We start from the raw sequence: 15,825 nt of genomic DNA, 5'->3' as shown, positions 1-15,825 counted from the left end.
ATGTTGGCAACTGTTGCTGTTCTGATATTCGGATTATGATGAATTTTATCAAATCAACATGGGTAGAGCTTTACTTCATCGCTGTGGCTTCCTAGTAAGCCCTCTCACCTCTGAGTCCCATTCCAGCACCCTGAGCAAGAAAATTCCAGCTAAAAATCCAGCGCAGTGCTGAGGGAGTACTGCAGTGTCGGAAGTGCCGTCCTTCAGGTGGGATATTAAATGAGGCTATGCCTGCCTCTCAGATGGTTGCAGAACATCCCACAGCACCATGCAAAGTAGCAGAGGACGTTCTTCCTGGTGTGTTGGCCAGTATTTATCTCTCAACTAACATAATTAAAACAGATTATCTGGTCATTAACACACTGCTGTTTTTGGGAGCATGCCCATTTCTGCTTTTGGGAGCATGCAGTGTGCAAGTTGGTTGTTGTGTTCCCTGCATTGTAATAGTGACTACACTTCAAAATGCTTCATTACTTTTGGGAGTTCGTCAAATGCAATTTCTTTCTTCCTGGATGAGTAGTTTACAAATGCCTGTGGTTGAATATCTATCTCAGGCTTACTGCTGGCTGTTTTTGGTGCCTTGTACCATCCTGAACTATTTTTCCAGTTGCTTGCTGGTTGCAGTGTCTTGGCTGCCGGAAACCATTCCGTCCCACTCAGAGGCTGGACTCTGAGCATTAACAAGGGTTTCTAACCATGGTAACAGCTGGCACAATATCAGCTGGTGGTGAAAAAGAATGTTAACCTAAGCAAAGAGATCCTGCCTTGAAGTATGACTATAGCTATTAGCAGTGTGTAGCAAGGAAAAAAGCATTTTTTGATAAATTCATAGAATTGTACAGCACAGAAGCAGGCTACTTGGCCAACAATATCGGTGTCTGCTCTTTTTCTTTTAAGGATATATCCAGTTCTGTTCTGAAATATAATATTGAATCTGCGTCCACTATCCTTTTAGGTCGTGCATTCCAAATCATGATCTGCTGCATTTCTCAAGAAAGATTCTCCACGTCTCAGCCTTTGCTTCTTAATGGCTATTATTTTCAGTCTGTACTGGGTTACTGATCTTCCTGCCAATGGAAACAGTTCTTACTCTTAATCAAACTCACTCATAAGTTAGCATCTGTACTGAACCTCGCCCCCCGCAATCATGTCATCTGTTCTCAGGAGAACAGCCAAGGCTTCTCCTGTTTCTCAGCACAACTGAAGCCCCCTTATCTCTGTTAATAAACCTGTCCTGCACTCTCTCCTACACCTTTATCCTTACTTAAATGTGATGCCTGAAATTGGGTACAGTTCTCCAGCTGAGGGTTAAACATTGATTTATAAGGATGCAATTTACTTGCTTTTAACTCATTCAGCCGCCTTCAAGGATTTTGCTATCTTTACGATTGTTGCAGCTATGTTTGGCATCAGAGAGCATGTTACAAAGGAGCTTGTACTCTCAAGTTCCTGGTAACAAGGTTTAACTGTAACTGGCTGGATGTCTGTGGCTAGAAAGTGAGGTTGTACTACTGGACATGTAACAATAAAGCAGGATAGACATTTAACACACTCTCTATGCCAGGGAAGGTGAATGGTTGGCTCTTTGGTTCTCATATGAAGTGCCACTTGGGGTAGTGGGGAACTTGTCCATCCATTGGACCTGTACACCACCCAGAGCCTTCAGGAGATGAAAGTAGGAACTTGGGATAAAGAGGGTGGAGAGGATGAACAGTGCAGGATGATTGACCCAGAAAGTGTCCAAACTCTGACAACATTATCTTGTTTATCATTGTTATGATCAGGGATCTGCTGTGTAACCTGGTGAAGATAAAACTGGGATGTTACGAACTGGAGCAAAACAAGTCACAGTCTGCAGAGGATTATCTGAAGGCGTTTATGGAGACCGAGGTGAAACCTATCTGGCCCAAAGGCTGGATGCAGGCACGGTAAGATTGGCTGCCTTTTATATTCTTCCACACGTTTTGAAGAGTAACAAAAGGTCCACAGTGTGGCAAATTTCTGATAATTCGTTTTGGCCAATGAACACTTTATTCCTTACTGATTGCATTTTTTCAGACATATTTTCCCCAGTTTAAGCATGGCCTTTTCTGTAATGGGAACAAAGAGCTGATCATTTGTGAACAGAGGGACAGTGTCTCTTCCCCCACTGAGATCAAACTATTCAGTGGGGGGAAAAAAGAACTGTCTACCCCATGAACATCCCTACAGGAGCTATTGGCCTGGCCTGTAAAGCTGCTCATCATGGTTCCTTTTCTCTGCCCCTCATTATCTGCATCAAATTGGAAGAACTTCATGGGGTGAAATACCATTGAAGGTGGAGTCCCCCATCCCAGTCCAGGAGTGTTGCTGCAGCCACGTGTCCCTGCGTTTCCACAGCTGGCACTGCCATGAGCTATGGGAACGCTTCCCCTAATTCAGCCTATTTTGTATGTGAGTCAAGAAAGGATGGTCAACTATGGAAGGACTTGCAGCTTCTCTTGACCCCGCACTCATATGCTATGCATGATCTTTACACTTTCCAGTGAGGGGCACTGACAAATGCATGGAGTCCATTCCAAACTATGTCTACCAAGGCTCAGTGAGTAGCACTGTGTCGCAAAACTTCTGAATCATGTAACTGTCAGTTCAAGTCCCACTCTTGAGACTTGAGGTCGTAATCTAGGCTGACACTCCATTGTTGTACTGAGGGAGTGCTGCACTTTCCTTTTGGTATGATGTTTAATGGAGACTCTATCTGCTCTGTCAGGTAGATGTGAAAAATTCCATGACACCATTTTGAAGGAGGACTTCCCTCGATGTCCTGGCCAATATTTATCCCTTAACCAGTATCAAGATTATCATCTTATCCTTTCGGTGCTTGAGAGATCTTGCTGTTGAATGCTACGTTTCCTACGTTGCAAGCGTGACTATGCTTTAACAAGTGCTTCATTGACTGTCAGTCTGTTTGGAGCTCCCTGAGAATGTGAAGAATGCTTTAGAAACAGTTCTTTAAATGTGCTTTCTGACTCAGAGGCGGCACAGTGGTTAGCACTGCTGTCTCACAGTGCCAGAGACCTGGGATCGATTCCTAGCTTGGGTCTCTGTGTGGAGTTTGCACATTCTCCCCATGTCTGCATGCATTTCCTCCCACAGTCTGAAAGACGTGCTGGTTAGGTGCGTTGACCCGAATGGGTGCCGGAGTGTGGCAACTAGGGGAATGTCGCAGGAACTTCATTGCAGTGTTAATGTAAGCCTTACTTGTAACTAATAAATAAACTTAAAAAAAAGAATGGTGAGAGCTAGATGGAGCTCAAGATGCCCTCAGCTTGTGAGCAGCCCATTTGTAAGAAGAATGTTCTTGGTCACTGCTTACCCTTCTCAGTGTCTCCCCAGAGTACAACCAGTTTTAAAGCATTATAAAGCCTCAAAATTCACAACTGCTTAACACTCAACTTCAGCATCCTCTCTTTGAGGCAGGGAGTTATTCAAAACTGGTAGCGTTTGTGGCGTGAACTCAAGTCAGCATTGGAAGTAAAATTTCGGAGATAGGATCCATAGCTTGAGGAGTGTCACTGGAACAAGAGGACAAGTTGATCACATGTTGATGCCGTAGCCAAGGAGATTGTTGAAGGGGCTATGATTGTGGCACAGATTATTGACAGAACCAGCTTATTGAACAGGCATTAACACTCATCACCTGTACGGGTTGGGGAGAGGTGTGTGTGTTGCTGTTGGTGAAGGAAGAGGAAATGTACAAGGCTGCCATGACATTCGGGAAAGGGATTGTAGGTATATCGTGAGGGGTTGTCCCTGCCCCATCTTTGATCTGGGTGCTGACAACACCTGAAATGAATCTTGGACTCTTGCAGCACCTTCCAACTTTGAGCTGATAGTTTTATCTCCCTCCTCTTTCTCCACATCCCTGCAAATATTTATTTTTCAAATAATCTTCCCGTATCTGTGTGGATTTCCTCCTGTGTGAGTTTCCTCCCACACTCCAAAGACATGCAGGTTAGGTGGATTGGCAACGCTAAATTGCCCCTTGGGGATTAATGCATGGGGTTATGGGGATGGGGCCTGGGTGGATTGTGGTTGGTGCAGACTCGATGGGCCGAATGGCCTCCTGCACTGTAGGGATTCTATATATCCAATTATTTCTTGAAAATTGCTGTTGAATCTGTTTCCACCATCAATTCAGGCAGTGCCTTCCAGATCATAATTCACTAAATAAAAATACAATTTTCCTCATCTTGCCTCCAGTTCCTCTGCAGTTATTTTAAATCTGTATCTTCTGATTACTGCCTCTAGTGGGAAGCTTTTCTCCTTATCTACTTCCTTGCTTTGGCTAATAATAAGTGGAGAGGTTTTTCTTACCAGGACACAGAATTTTAAAATGCTCAAATGGACGCTGGGGCTCTGCTCAAGGCCATGTGCCCTGCCTTGTCAACTGTGGTGCTGCAACCCCCAAAATTCTTAATCTGCAACAATGGAAAGTAAGGGAAATTTGGTTCAGTCATCATTGGGGGAATGTTCTCTGTTTGAACATTGTTCCACCAGGGTCTCAATCTTCAAGAAAACAGTGCAAAAGAACATCTATTAACTGACATAAAGCCCTCAGAGGAGCCAGCTCTGAGTGGATGGAGGCTGACAAGTAAACACAAACTGCACACTGAGCCACAGAAACAAAACTGATGTGTAGATGGCATCACGCAGTTAATGGATATTGTTTGTGGATTATGGTTACAAGCATGCAGCTGTCACACGGAGTAGGGAATTTTATTCTGCAACTGTTCCTTAACAGTAGAGTTCTGTTGACGTCCCATTCTCCAAACAGCAGATATACAGAGCAGACCACGCCATCCCCCAAAAATCACTGAAAAAATGTTACTGACTGTGTCTTTTCTGTTGCAGAATGCTGCTTAAAGAGAGCAAGAGAGTGCACAATCACCTGACTGCCACACCGTGAGTACAACCACAGCCACTTATATTTTTCCCTCTTATTTACTGCGTTGCGAATTTACACTGTCCCTCCCGCTGAAGGCACAGACTCCTTCCTGTACTGTGTCCTGTGGACTCATGCTGCTTTCCAGAATCGTTTTTCATGTGAGCGCCCTGGCAGTCAGTGTTCGCAGGTCACATATCTACAGATCAGCTCAGTACTGATCAATCCAATGTGCGCATGCGCGCACCCCTGGATGTGTGTGCGAGTGTCCACGTGTCTCTGGTGTGTGTGCACGTGTGCGTGCCCCTGGGGGGGGTGTGCGCGTGCGGGCCTGTGCGCATCTGTGTGTATTTTCCTATGTTTTTATCTGAATGTGTTCCTCTGAAATCATGAAGTGTAAACCATTGTTGAGAATCATAGAATCTACAGTGCAGAAAGGAACCATTCGACTTAGAGTCTGCACTGACCACAATTCCACCCAGGCCCTATCCCCATAATCCCACGTATTTACCCTGCTAGTTCCCTGACACTAGGGTCAATTTAACATGGCCAATCAACCAAACCAAAGTGCACCTTTGGACTGTGGGAGGAAACCGGAGCATCCGGAGGAAACCCATGCAGACAGAGAGAGAATGTGCAGACGCCACACAGACCGTGGTCCAAGGCCAGAATCAAATCAAGTCCCTGGCACTGTGAGGCAGCAGTGCTAATCACTGTCACCGTGCCGCCATTTGTGTATTGCACTGCAATTTATATAGCATTGCGAATATAAGAAAGCATAATTTTTGAAGACAATCTCATGTTAACTCTTACAATTAAAACTGACTGTAAACAAATAAAAATTGAACGTAATGGCATATTCCTGGCTATGGCCACTGGACAATCCCACATAATTGGATGCTATAATCCTCTGGGTGCTGCTCATGCTGTAAGCTGCAATACTGTGGTGCGTGTAAGGGCAGTGCGATCTCTTTCAGAAAATGTTACAGTAGGTTAAATGGTTGCAAATTTTAATGACGTTTTAGTTTTGTCCCAAGGAATTAAGCAACATATTTGAAATAATTTGTACATTTAAAAAAAAGCAGCAGTGACTTCATGTCCTTGAACAGTCTGTTTGGTAAATAAATAATGTTGAGGGGGTGGCATCAGAGCGAAACTGATGTACCTTGGAGACGTTTCAGAGAATGGTTCGGGGGTGAGGAACTTCAGTAATGTGGACAGATTAGAGAATTTAATAATAGAAAGGATGGTCCACTGCGTTTGGTGTTAAATTTCAAAGATCATATATTGTTGGGTTGAGTTCATTAAATTCTCAGTGATTTATATATTATCTAAGGGTTTTGTAAAGTGGAGGGCTGAGCTGTCATAGTCTATTCATTCTATTTGCAGCATGATATCTTTTCTCCTTAACTCCATCACATTCCAGGTTAGTGAGTGTCTTACTGCTCCTGACCACTGGGCATTCAGAGCCACATATTCATCCCGAATATGGATGAGAGAAGAAGCCTGGGAGTGCTGAGCTTCGACTGGTTATAATTGATGAACCAAACTCAGCTCCTTCGGTGACTTTTCCCTTTTGATTTCCTATTTCATCCATTCAGATGACCAGTAGGTAATTCCATGGAGCAGTCCAATATAAAGCCTCAAAATGAATTGGAAGAGTTTTATTATCTGTGGGCTAGTACCAGAGATGGTTGGGGCTGTTCGATTATAGCAAGATTTGAAGATAGTTAGTGCCCGTGAAATCTTGCTGAGGGCAAGACAGTGTTTAAGGGGAAGTTCGAGATTCCCCTGTTTACTGTTGTTTAGATCACTTTGAGAAATACCATTGAGCTGCCACATTTGAGCTCATTCAGAGGTAGCATTTATCGCACAACCAAGCTTTACTTTTAAAACTGACGAAGACCAAATTAAGCACATTTATCTATTATTGTAAGCAGGAAATTGTTTTTTTTTTGTTAATTGGCCTTAAACAATTCAACATTGGCCCATGAACCCCCAATTAATGGCTTCCAATAGAAGGTCGAGACTTATAGCTTCTGTATAGAACCTATGCTTTGAAACCCAAGGGGGGATTATTGGGGAATGACCCAGGAATTAGTTTGGAGAATTAGATTATACTGCATATCCCTAGTTAATCTTCCAGTTCAATTATAATAATGATTTCACTGGTTAGTTTTCCAGATATAAATGATTTGGCTGAGAATATAGGGGGCATGGTTCATAAGTTTGCAGATGACACCAAGATTTGTGGCACAGTGGACAGTGAAGAAAGTTATCTCCAATTGCAACGGGATCTTGATCAATTGGGCCAGTGGGCTGATGAATGGCAGATGGTGTTTAATTTAGACAAATGCGAGGTGATGCATTTTGATTGAACCAGGGCAGGACTTACTCAGTTAATGGTAGGGTGTTGGGGAGAGTTACAGAACAAAGAAATCTAGGGGTACCTGTTCGTGGCTCCTTGAAAGTGGAGTCACGGTGGACAGAGTGGTGAAGAAGGCATTCGGCATGCTTGGTTTCATTGGTCAGAACATTGAATACAAGAGTTGGAATGTCTTGTTGAAGTTGTACAAGACATTGGCAAGGCCACACTGTGTGCAATTCTGGTGACCCTATTATAGAAAGGATATTATTAAACTAGAAAGAGTACAGAAAACTGGGATGCTACTGGAACTTGATGGATTGAGTTAGAAGGAGAGGCTGGATAGGCTGGGACATTTTTCTCTGGAGCATAGGAGGCTGAGGGGTGATCTTATAGAGTCCTATAAAATAATGAGGGGCATAGACAAGGTAGATAGTCAATATCTTTTCCCAAAGGTAAGGGAGTCTGAAACTAGAGGGCATAGGTTTAAGTGAGAGGGGAGAGATACAAAAGTGTCTGGGGGCAATTATTTCACAAACAGGGTGGTGAGCCTCTGGAACAAGCTGCCAGAGGTAGCAGTAGAGGTGGGTACAATTTTGTGTTTTAAAAAACATTTCGATAGTTAAGTGGGTACGATGGATATAGAGGGATATGGGTCAAATGCGGGCAGTTGGGATTAGCTTGGGGTTTTTTTTAAAAAGGGCAGCATGGACAAGTTGGGCCAAAGGGCTTGTTTCTGTGCTGTAAACGTCTATGACTCTATTATTAGATCCCAGCATGTTCAGTAACAGGCTTGCACCTGACTACAATCTTCCAAATCCTGATGTGATCTAGGGAGCATCACCGAGTCGAGACCCAACTCCGCCACCTGGTGAACGTGGACTGGGGAGCAAACACTGCCTTGCCAAAGACGCATCCCACGTACAATTAATGAAACAAAAGTCCGCAATCTAAAATGAGAGTTGGTCATTTTCCAAGAAAGCTTGGTGTTTTAGGGGAGGCCAAGGGACCCGCTTAAACATAATCTATTTCTCTCTTTTGGATGCTGACTGAGGTGCTGTACGTTTTGCATGTTTTGTTTGCAATCCCTTTTGGGCAACTCTCTTCAGGTTGTTGGAGTTGGGTTTCTTGACCTCGCTGTCTTTTCTCTCCTAGGGCCAAGAAGAAGGTGATACTCGCCCCAAAACCGAAAGTAAAGGTGAATTTTTCCCTTTAATGTTGCTCCCTCAAGTGAACATTTTTGATTTATTGAAGCTAGATAACAACCAGAATATGGAATGGAAGAAATAGTATCCGGATCACAGTGAATTACAGTGAGGAGCAGTGATGATGCAGGCAAACCTTGTGCACCTTTAGCCTCGCTGAGTGTATCTGTTGGGCAGCAGTCTCCAGCCTGTACAGTCTGATCACTGTATCCAGGAGCAGAGTAAGTAATCTCACAACACCAGGTTAAAGTCCATCAGGTTTATTTGATAGCACGAGCTTTCGGAGTGCTGCTTCTTCATCAGGTGAGTGATAAAGTTGGACTTTAATCTTGTGTTGTGAGATTACTTACTGTGCCTACCCCAGCTCAACGCCAGCAACTCCACATCAGGAGCAGAATGGAAGGCCAGTCCACGTACAGCTTATCTCAGTTGGTGCCAGTGGGGCAGGTTTATGACTGCAAATGTTATTTAGTGTCGCAAGTAGGCTCATGTTAATTTTGCAATGAAATTACGATGAAAATCCCCTAGTCACCACAGTCCAGTGTCTGTTTGGGTACACTGAGGGAGAATTTAGCATGGCCAATGCATCTAAGCAGCACATCTTTCAGACTTGGGGAGGAAACTGGAGCACCTGGAGGAAACCCATGCAGACTCCACACAGGTCGGCAATTGAACCCGGGTCCCTGGTGCTATGAAGCTGTAGTGCTAACCACTGTGCTGCCCAGTCTGGATGTGTCTCTGAAACTGAAGCATGAACAATGAATCTCCTTTACGCCACCACCTCCGCCTCCTTCTCCTGGGGGGCCGTTAAAGAGTTAATTTGTAGTGTTTTCAGTGGGGTTAGGGTTTATCTATTGTGTAGGCAGATGATATTGAGATTTGAATGGAATATGAGGTGTTTTGACAACTGTTACAATTCCTCACCATCTTTCACTTTTCCTTTAACTAGGACTCGAGCCCCAAGAAAGAGCAGAAGCTCTCTACTCCGGCAGGTACCGGCCCAAAGACGCTGCCAATGAGCAGCGTCACGCCTATCAGCGCCTCGAGCTCCAGCTGTAACCCAAACCGGGAAACTATTTACCTGGACGATTCTCTGGATGAAGATCTGTCCCTAAAACCCCCTTCCCTTGAATCGGTATCAGATGCATTGTCTGTCTTCAACAATACAGCCAAAATCAGTAAGACTGTAAATAACTCTGTCCTCGCTGCCCCGCGACCTCAGCCTGTCATGAAGGAGGATAAAAAGGTCATAGCCAAGGTCACACCTCTGGTACTTTCCCCAAAAGCAACCTCCTTTTCGCCAAAGTCAGCCACACCATCACCGAAAGCGACTGGGCCCCAATTGAAAGCAGCCGTACCATCTCAGAGACAGGGCACCCCGTCTCCAAAAGCAGCCACGGCCTCTCCAAAAGTGCCCACACTTACTCCTGTCCCTTTGACCTTCAGTCATTTATTTGGCCACAGTTCAGGCACCAAGAAATCCCAGGAAGGATCGCGAACAGGAATGAGCAGCTTGATCGCTGGCTACACTGCACCTTCGTCACAAACGCCCAAGCCTCCCTCGGTGACATGCACAGCCAAGCAGCACCAGCCAGGATTGCAGAGGCCCAGCCAGTCACAAGCCCAGTCCACCAAACCACAGTCTCAGCCCAGCATGCATCACAATAGCCTCTCCTCACACCCCCAGGTTTCTGTCGGCAAAACGCACCAAAATCCGGTGGTAAAATTAAATGCCTGTCCGCAGCACCTGCTCCCAAGTCATATGCCACAGTTGTCAGAGAGGTCAACTGCCTTTCCAACATCCTTTGCCCCTTCAGTCACCAGCAGCACCCAGGTTTCTCATGCTGCAGTTTCTCGGACCAGTTCCACTCAGTCTACCTCTAGCGATTACACGCCCAAAGCTGCAGTGCCCTCAAGCACCTCGGCCCAAGGCTTTAAACCTCCCTTCTCCATGGCTGGCCCACACAAACCCACGGCACCTTCAAGCGCCGGGAACCAGAATGTGTCTACGGGGTCAAGTAATCTGAGTGGGGGTCCATCCAGCAGGCAAAGCAGCGGTAAGCACTCCGGCAGCCCGTCCAGCAGCAGACACTCGCCTTCCGGATCAGCCACTGGGCAGCAGCAGTCAGCGGCTCTTGTAAAAAAAACCTCAGTGCCTCCGAAACTGGCCAGCCCACCTGGTGCTGGGACTCTTGGCAGAAGCACTACAGCCGGAACTGTCAGCCGTAGCAGCTTGAGCGTGAGCGGGGCGCCCACCAGGAGCAGTGGAACTGCTAGTCGTAGCAGCGTCGTTGGCGCAGTGGGCACCAGCACCACCAACCGCAGCACTACGAGCCCGAATGTCTCCGTCAGTCGGACTGGGTCTCTGAGCAACTCAGCTGCTAACAGGAGCAGCCCAAGCGGAACTGTCAGTAGGACTAATGTGAGTGGGGGGCCAGGAAGTAATCCTCAGGTTGCTATAAAAATGCTGCCCTCCCTACACAGGCCCCCCTCTGGCTCAGGATCATCAACTGGTATCCAGGTAACTACTTACTGAAATTGCTCTTCTCTACATTCCTGTCTCTTGGCTGAGAAAGCAGGTTTATCGCAAGCGGGCTGGAACTGGGAAGTGATCTTCATTTGTTCAGAGCCTTGGTTAGATGTCATCTGCATTACTGTAAATGCGCTGATTCCCTGAATTCTTCTTCAATTTTCCATCTTGTTTTGGACGCTAAACCTCAGCAATGATAATTTGGCTTTGGGAAGGGGAAAGCAGAAGAAGAGAGAGATTTTTGCAGGCAGGCTGACGTGCAGTTTGCCTCCTGAACCTCCCACTCTGTCCCACACCTCTCATGAAAACTTCCCTCTTGGAGCAGAATCCAGACTCTCATTTCCTTCCCACAATCCCATGACCATTGCTGCACTTCCCCGTTTATTTATTAGTGTTACAGGTAGGCTTACATTAACACTGCAATGAAGTTACTGTGAAAATCCCATCATCGCCACAGTCAGGTGTCTGTTTAGGTCAATGCACCTAACTAGCACGTCTTTCAGACTGCGGGAAGAAACCGGAGCACCTGGAGGAAACCCATGCAGACACGGGGAGAATGTGCAAACTCCGCACAGACAGTGACCCAAGCCGGGAATCAAGCCCAGGTTCCTGGCGCTGTGAGGCAGCAGTGCTAACCACTGTGCCATCATGTCACCCATTATTTTGATTCACTGTGACGTGGCCAAGCCAATACACGACCCCAGTGACTATTCATCTTGCTATTCATATTGCTTCACGCTCTGTGCTGGCTAATATATTCTAAAAGGCATCACAGCCGAGTGTTTCATGTCATTACTTGATGCACATGCGCCAACTTTACATCAGAGGCAGGTTGGTAGCAAAGATAGCTGGTTGCTATTTTTGAATCCTCCTTTCTCTGGTGAAATGCCCCAAAGCCTGGGCTGGGTTCAGCCAAACCCCTGATCCTCTACTTGCCGACCAGGGAGATTGCCCCTCTGCTGTTTGTGAGCTTTAGTGATACACCATGTTGAGTAAAGGCCCCCAGCGGTTTCTGTATCCTTGGGGAATAGTGAAGCTGTGTTTGAATTGCTCCTCACCAAATGGAACTTTGCATGGCTTTTGTAAAGTTTTTTTTTAAGTATCTGATAATCGCTTCTCTGCTACTAGTTGGTCTTAGGGGTGTGTGTCAGTAATCTCCCCACTACATTTAATTAATAGGTCTAGTGTTGCAACAGTAGCCTGTTTGATTAGGCACCACATCCACCATAGTATCAGCTGTGTGTACCATCTACAAGATGCACTGCAGCAACTCACCAAGGTTCCTTAGGTAGCACCTTCCAAACCCACAACTGTTAGCGTCAGCAGCAGATACGTGGGAACACCACCACCTGCAAGTTCCCCTCCAAGTCACCCACCATTCTAACTTGGAAATGTATCACCGTTTCGTCATTGTTGCTGGGTCAAACCCTGAAACTCCCTCCCTGACAGCAGTGTGGATGTACCTACACGTGGACTGCAGTGGTTCAAGAAGGCAGCTCACTACTTCAAGGGCAATTAGGGATGGGCAATAAATGCTGGCCTAGCCAGTGACACCCAGATCCATAAACAAATTAAAAAAATATTTCTGTGTATTGGCTGGAGATTTTCCTGTTCATCGACTTCAGAGGATAAACTAAAAATCTGCATTAAATGGTAACTTTCAATATCCTCAAAATAGCCCAAAGCGTCTTCAGCCAATGGAATTTCTTCTTAAAATACTCTTGAAGCATTGTCACGTTTGTTGGTAACACAGCAACCAATTTGCACGTAGCAAAATCTCACAAACAGCATTTTCAAATGTATTCATTCATAGAATGTCGGTACGCAGACAAAGCCCCAAATTCGCCTTTGAAAAGGTGGTGGTGAGCAGCCTTCTTGAACCGCTGTAGTCCATGTGGCGTAAGGTACACCCACAGTGCTGTTAGGGAGAGCGTTCCAAGGTTTTGATCCACAATAGAGAAGGAACAACGAAAGTCAGGGGAGCCACATCATAGAATTCCTACAGTACAGAAGAAAGCCATTCAGCCCATTGAGTCTGCACCAGCTACAATCCCACCAAGGCCCTATCCCCGTAACACCACGTATTTGTCATGCTAGTTCTCCTTACACTAAAAGTCAATTTAGTATGACCACCCAACCTAACCCACACATCTTTGGACTGTGGGAGGAAACCGGAGCACCCGGCAAAAACCCACGCAGACACAGAGAACGTGCAGACTCCACCTACACAGTGATCCAAGCCCAGAGTCAAACCCGGGTCACTGGTGCTGTGAGGCTGCAGTGCTAACCACTGTGCTACCGTGCTGCCCCATGCACTTACAGGTAGCAACGTTCCCATGCATCTACTGCTCATGCACTTCTAGATAGAGAAGGTCACATTTGGGTGGTGAGGTCAAAAAAAACCTTCATGGTTTGCTACAATGCATCTTGTAAACATACTCACAGCAGCCACTGCATGTCAGTGGTGGAGGGAGTGAATGTTTAAATTAATGGATTAGATGCTAGTCAACCACGTTCTTTGTACTCTCACTGTATTTTAATGGCTTATCTAAATTAAATGTGTATGTTTCTAGGGGTTTTGATGGGTGATTCAACAATGAAAATGTCATTGAATATCACGGGGAGATGCTAGACTTCCTCTTGTTGGCAATGGTCATCCCCTGGCATTTGTGTGGCTTAATCATTAATTGCCACTTTTCACCCCAAACCTTATCACCAGCTCTCGCTGCGTGCAGCCACTACTTCATTATCTGGGAAATTGTGGATAGATCTGATGACTGAGCGATCATTACTGACTTCCCCACTTGGTGGGGAAGAATGGGGAGGGAATCACCCCTTGGCTGAATACCCTGGATAGTTATTACACTTCTCCCAGTGACTGCCACAGATTAGCTCTGGTCATAGCTGGCTTACTGACCCATCCAGCAAAAGGGTGAGAAATTGAATTGAGGAGACATGGCAACACTGTTTCAGTGAAAAAATACTTTCACTTTTTGTATGTTTTCAAATTATCAATTTGATTATGCAATTCTTTTCTCCAGTTTTTTTTTCCCCCATTCCTCGTACGGCACCTGAAGACTTGGAAATCTGCCCTAATATGCTGCTTCTGATCTGATCGATCACTCTTTCACCCTCAAGCAGCTGAGTGGAATGGCAGCTACCTGGTTCCATTGTTTACCTAGCCAGAGAGTACCTCAAATCACCTGCAATGATTTGTGTTCCCACTCAAGTAACATTGCCCTTAGCATGTCTCTTCCATCTCCTCCACGCACCTATAATTGACCTCCCCCCTACATTTTCATCTACCTGCTGCCCCTTGGCAATATCCCTTTGACCCCAAGATGAGCTTCTTCCACACATCCATGTCATTACTAGGACCATGTGCTTCCATTATATAACATCACCTATCTCAGCTCATCTCCTGCTGAGACACTCGTACATATCTTTGTTACTTCTTGATTTGACTCGTCCTGGCTGTCCTCCCATATTCTATCCTTTGTAAACAGGAGGTTGTCAAAAACTGTGCCTCGCACCAAGTCCCATTCCTCTCACGCTGTTGTGCTGGCTAACCTCCATTGACCCCAATTCAAGCAACATCTTGAAAACAAGGATGAGAATTTTAGAATCAGATCTCTCTATGGCCTCGCCCCTTCCTGCCTCTGTAATCATCCCCAGCCTCAAAACGCTCCCTGGTAATCATGTTCTTACAATTTCTGGCCTCTTCAACATTCTCATAATCAGTCCACAATAACAACTGCACCTGCAGCTTCCAAGACCCTAAGCTCTGGAATTCCATCCCCGAACTCTTTGCACCTAAGAACATAAGAAATAGGAGCAGGAGTAGGCCGCCTAGCTCTTTGAGCCCGCCCCACCATTCAACAAGATCATGGCAGATCTAAAGTTGATCAGTTCCACTTTCCCGCTCTCTCCCCATAACCCTTAATTCCCTTGTCTATCAGAAATCTATCTACCCGTGATTTAAATATATTCAACGAGGTAGCCTCCACCACTTCAATGGGCAGAGAATTCCAGAGACTCACCACCGTTTGAGTGAAGAAGTTCCTCCTCAACTCTGATCTAAACTGCCCCCCCCACCCCTTATTTTGAGGCTGTGCCCTTTAGTTCTGCTATCCTTTCTAAGCGGGAAGAATCTCTCGACCTCTACCCTATCTAGCCCCTTCATTATCTTGTAAGCCTCTATAAGATCCCCCCTCAGCCTTCTAAACGAGTACAGGCCCAGTCTATTTAATCTCTCCTCACAGGCTAAACCCCTCATCAGCCTGGTGAACCTTCTCTGTACTCCCTTCAAGACCAATATATCCTCTCTCTTAAATATAGAAAAAAGATAGGAGCAGGGGAGGCCATTTGGCCCTTCAAGCCTGTTCTCCCATTCAATAAGGTCATGGCTGATCATCCAACTCAAGAGCCTGATCCTGCTTTTTCCCCATAACCTTTGATCCCATTCGTCCCAAGTGCTATATCCAGCCACCTTTTGAATGCATTCAATGTTATGGCATCAACTACTTTCTGTGGTAGTGAATTCCACAGGCTCACCACTCTGCGCGAAGAAATGTCTCCTCACCTCTGTCCTGGAGGATAGCGAATGTTGTCCCATTGTCTGGAGGATAGCGAATGTTGTCCCATTGTTTAAGAAGGGGAATAGAGACTTCCCCGGGAATTATAGACCGGTGAGTCTTTCTTCTGTTATGGGCAAAGTATTAGAAAAAATTATTAGGGATAGGATTTATAGTTATTTAGAGAATAATGAATTGATTGGAGATAGTCAGCACGGTTTTGTGAA

At 45.6% G+C, this 15,825-nt stretch overlaps 1 protein-coding gene across 1 annotated transcript in view; it reads left to right on the top strand.

The window, feature by feature from the left end:
• The window catches only part of LOC145361608 (ubinuclein-2-like), an 80,948-nt gene that overhangs the window by 43,708 nt on the left and 21,415 nt on the right, over positions 1-15,825 (top strand). The window contains exons 11-14 of the mRNA XM_080217464.1: positions 1,785-1,928; positions 4,894-4,944; positions 8,445-8,487; positions 9,444-11,015. Of these exons, the coding sequence (XP_080073590.1) occupies positions 1,785-1,928; positions 4,894-4,944; positions 8,445-8,487; positions 9,444-11,015 (1,810 nt within the window). The remainder of the gene's footprint in view (positions 1-1,784; positions 1,929-4,893; positions 4,945-8,444; positions 8,488-9,443; positions 11,016-15,825) is intronic.

Source organism: Carcharhinus amblyrhynchos, chromosome 35 (assembly GCF_965287045.1).
Source record: "Carcharhinus amblyrhynchos chromosome 35, sCarAmb.v2.hapA, whole genome shotgun sequence".
NCBI lineage: Eukaryota > Metazoa > Chordata > Chondrichthyes > Carcharhiniformes > Carcharhinidae > Carcharhinus > Carcharhinus amblyrhynchos.
Note: the sequence above shows the minus strand (reverse complement) of the source record. Positions and strands in the feature narration are given on the sequence as shown.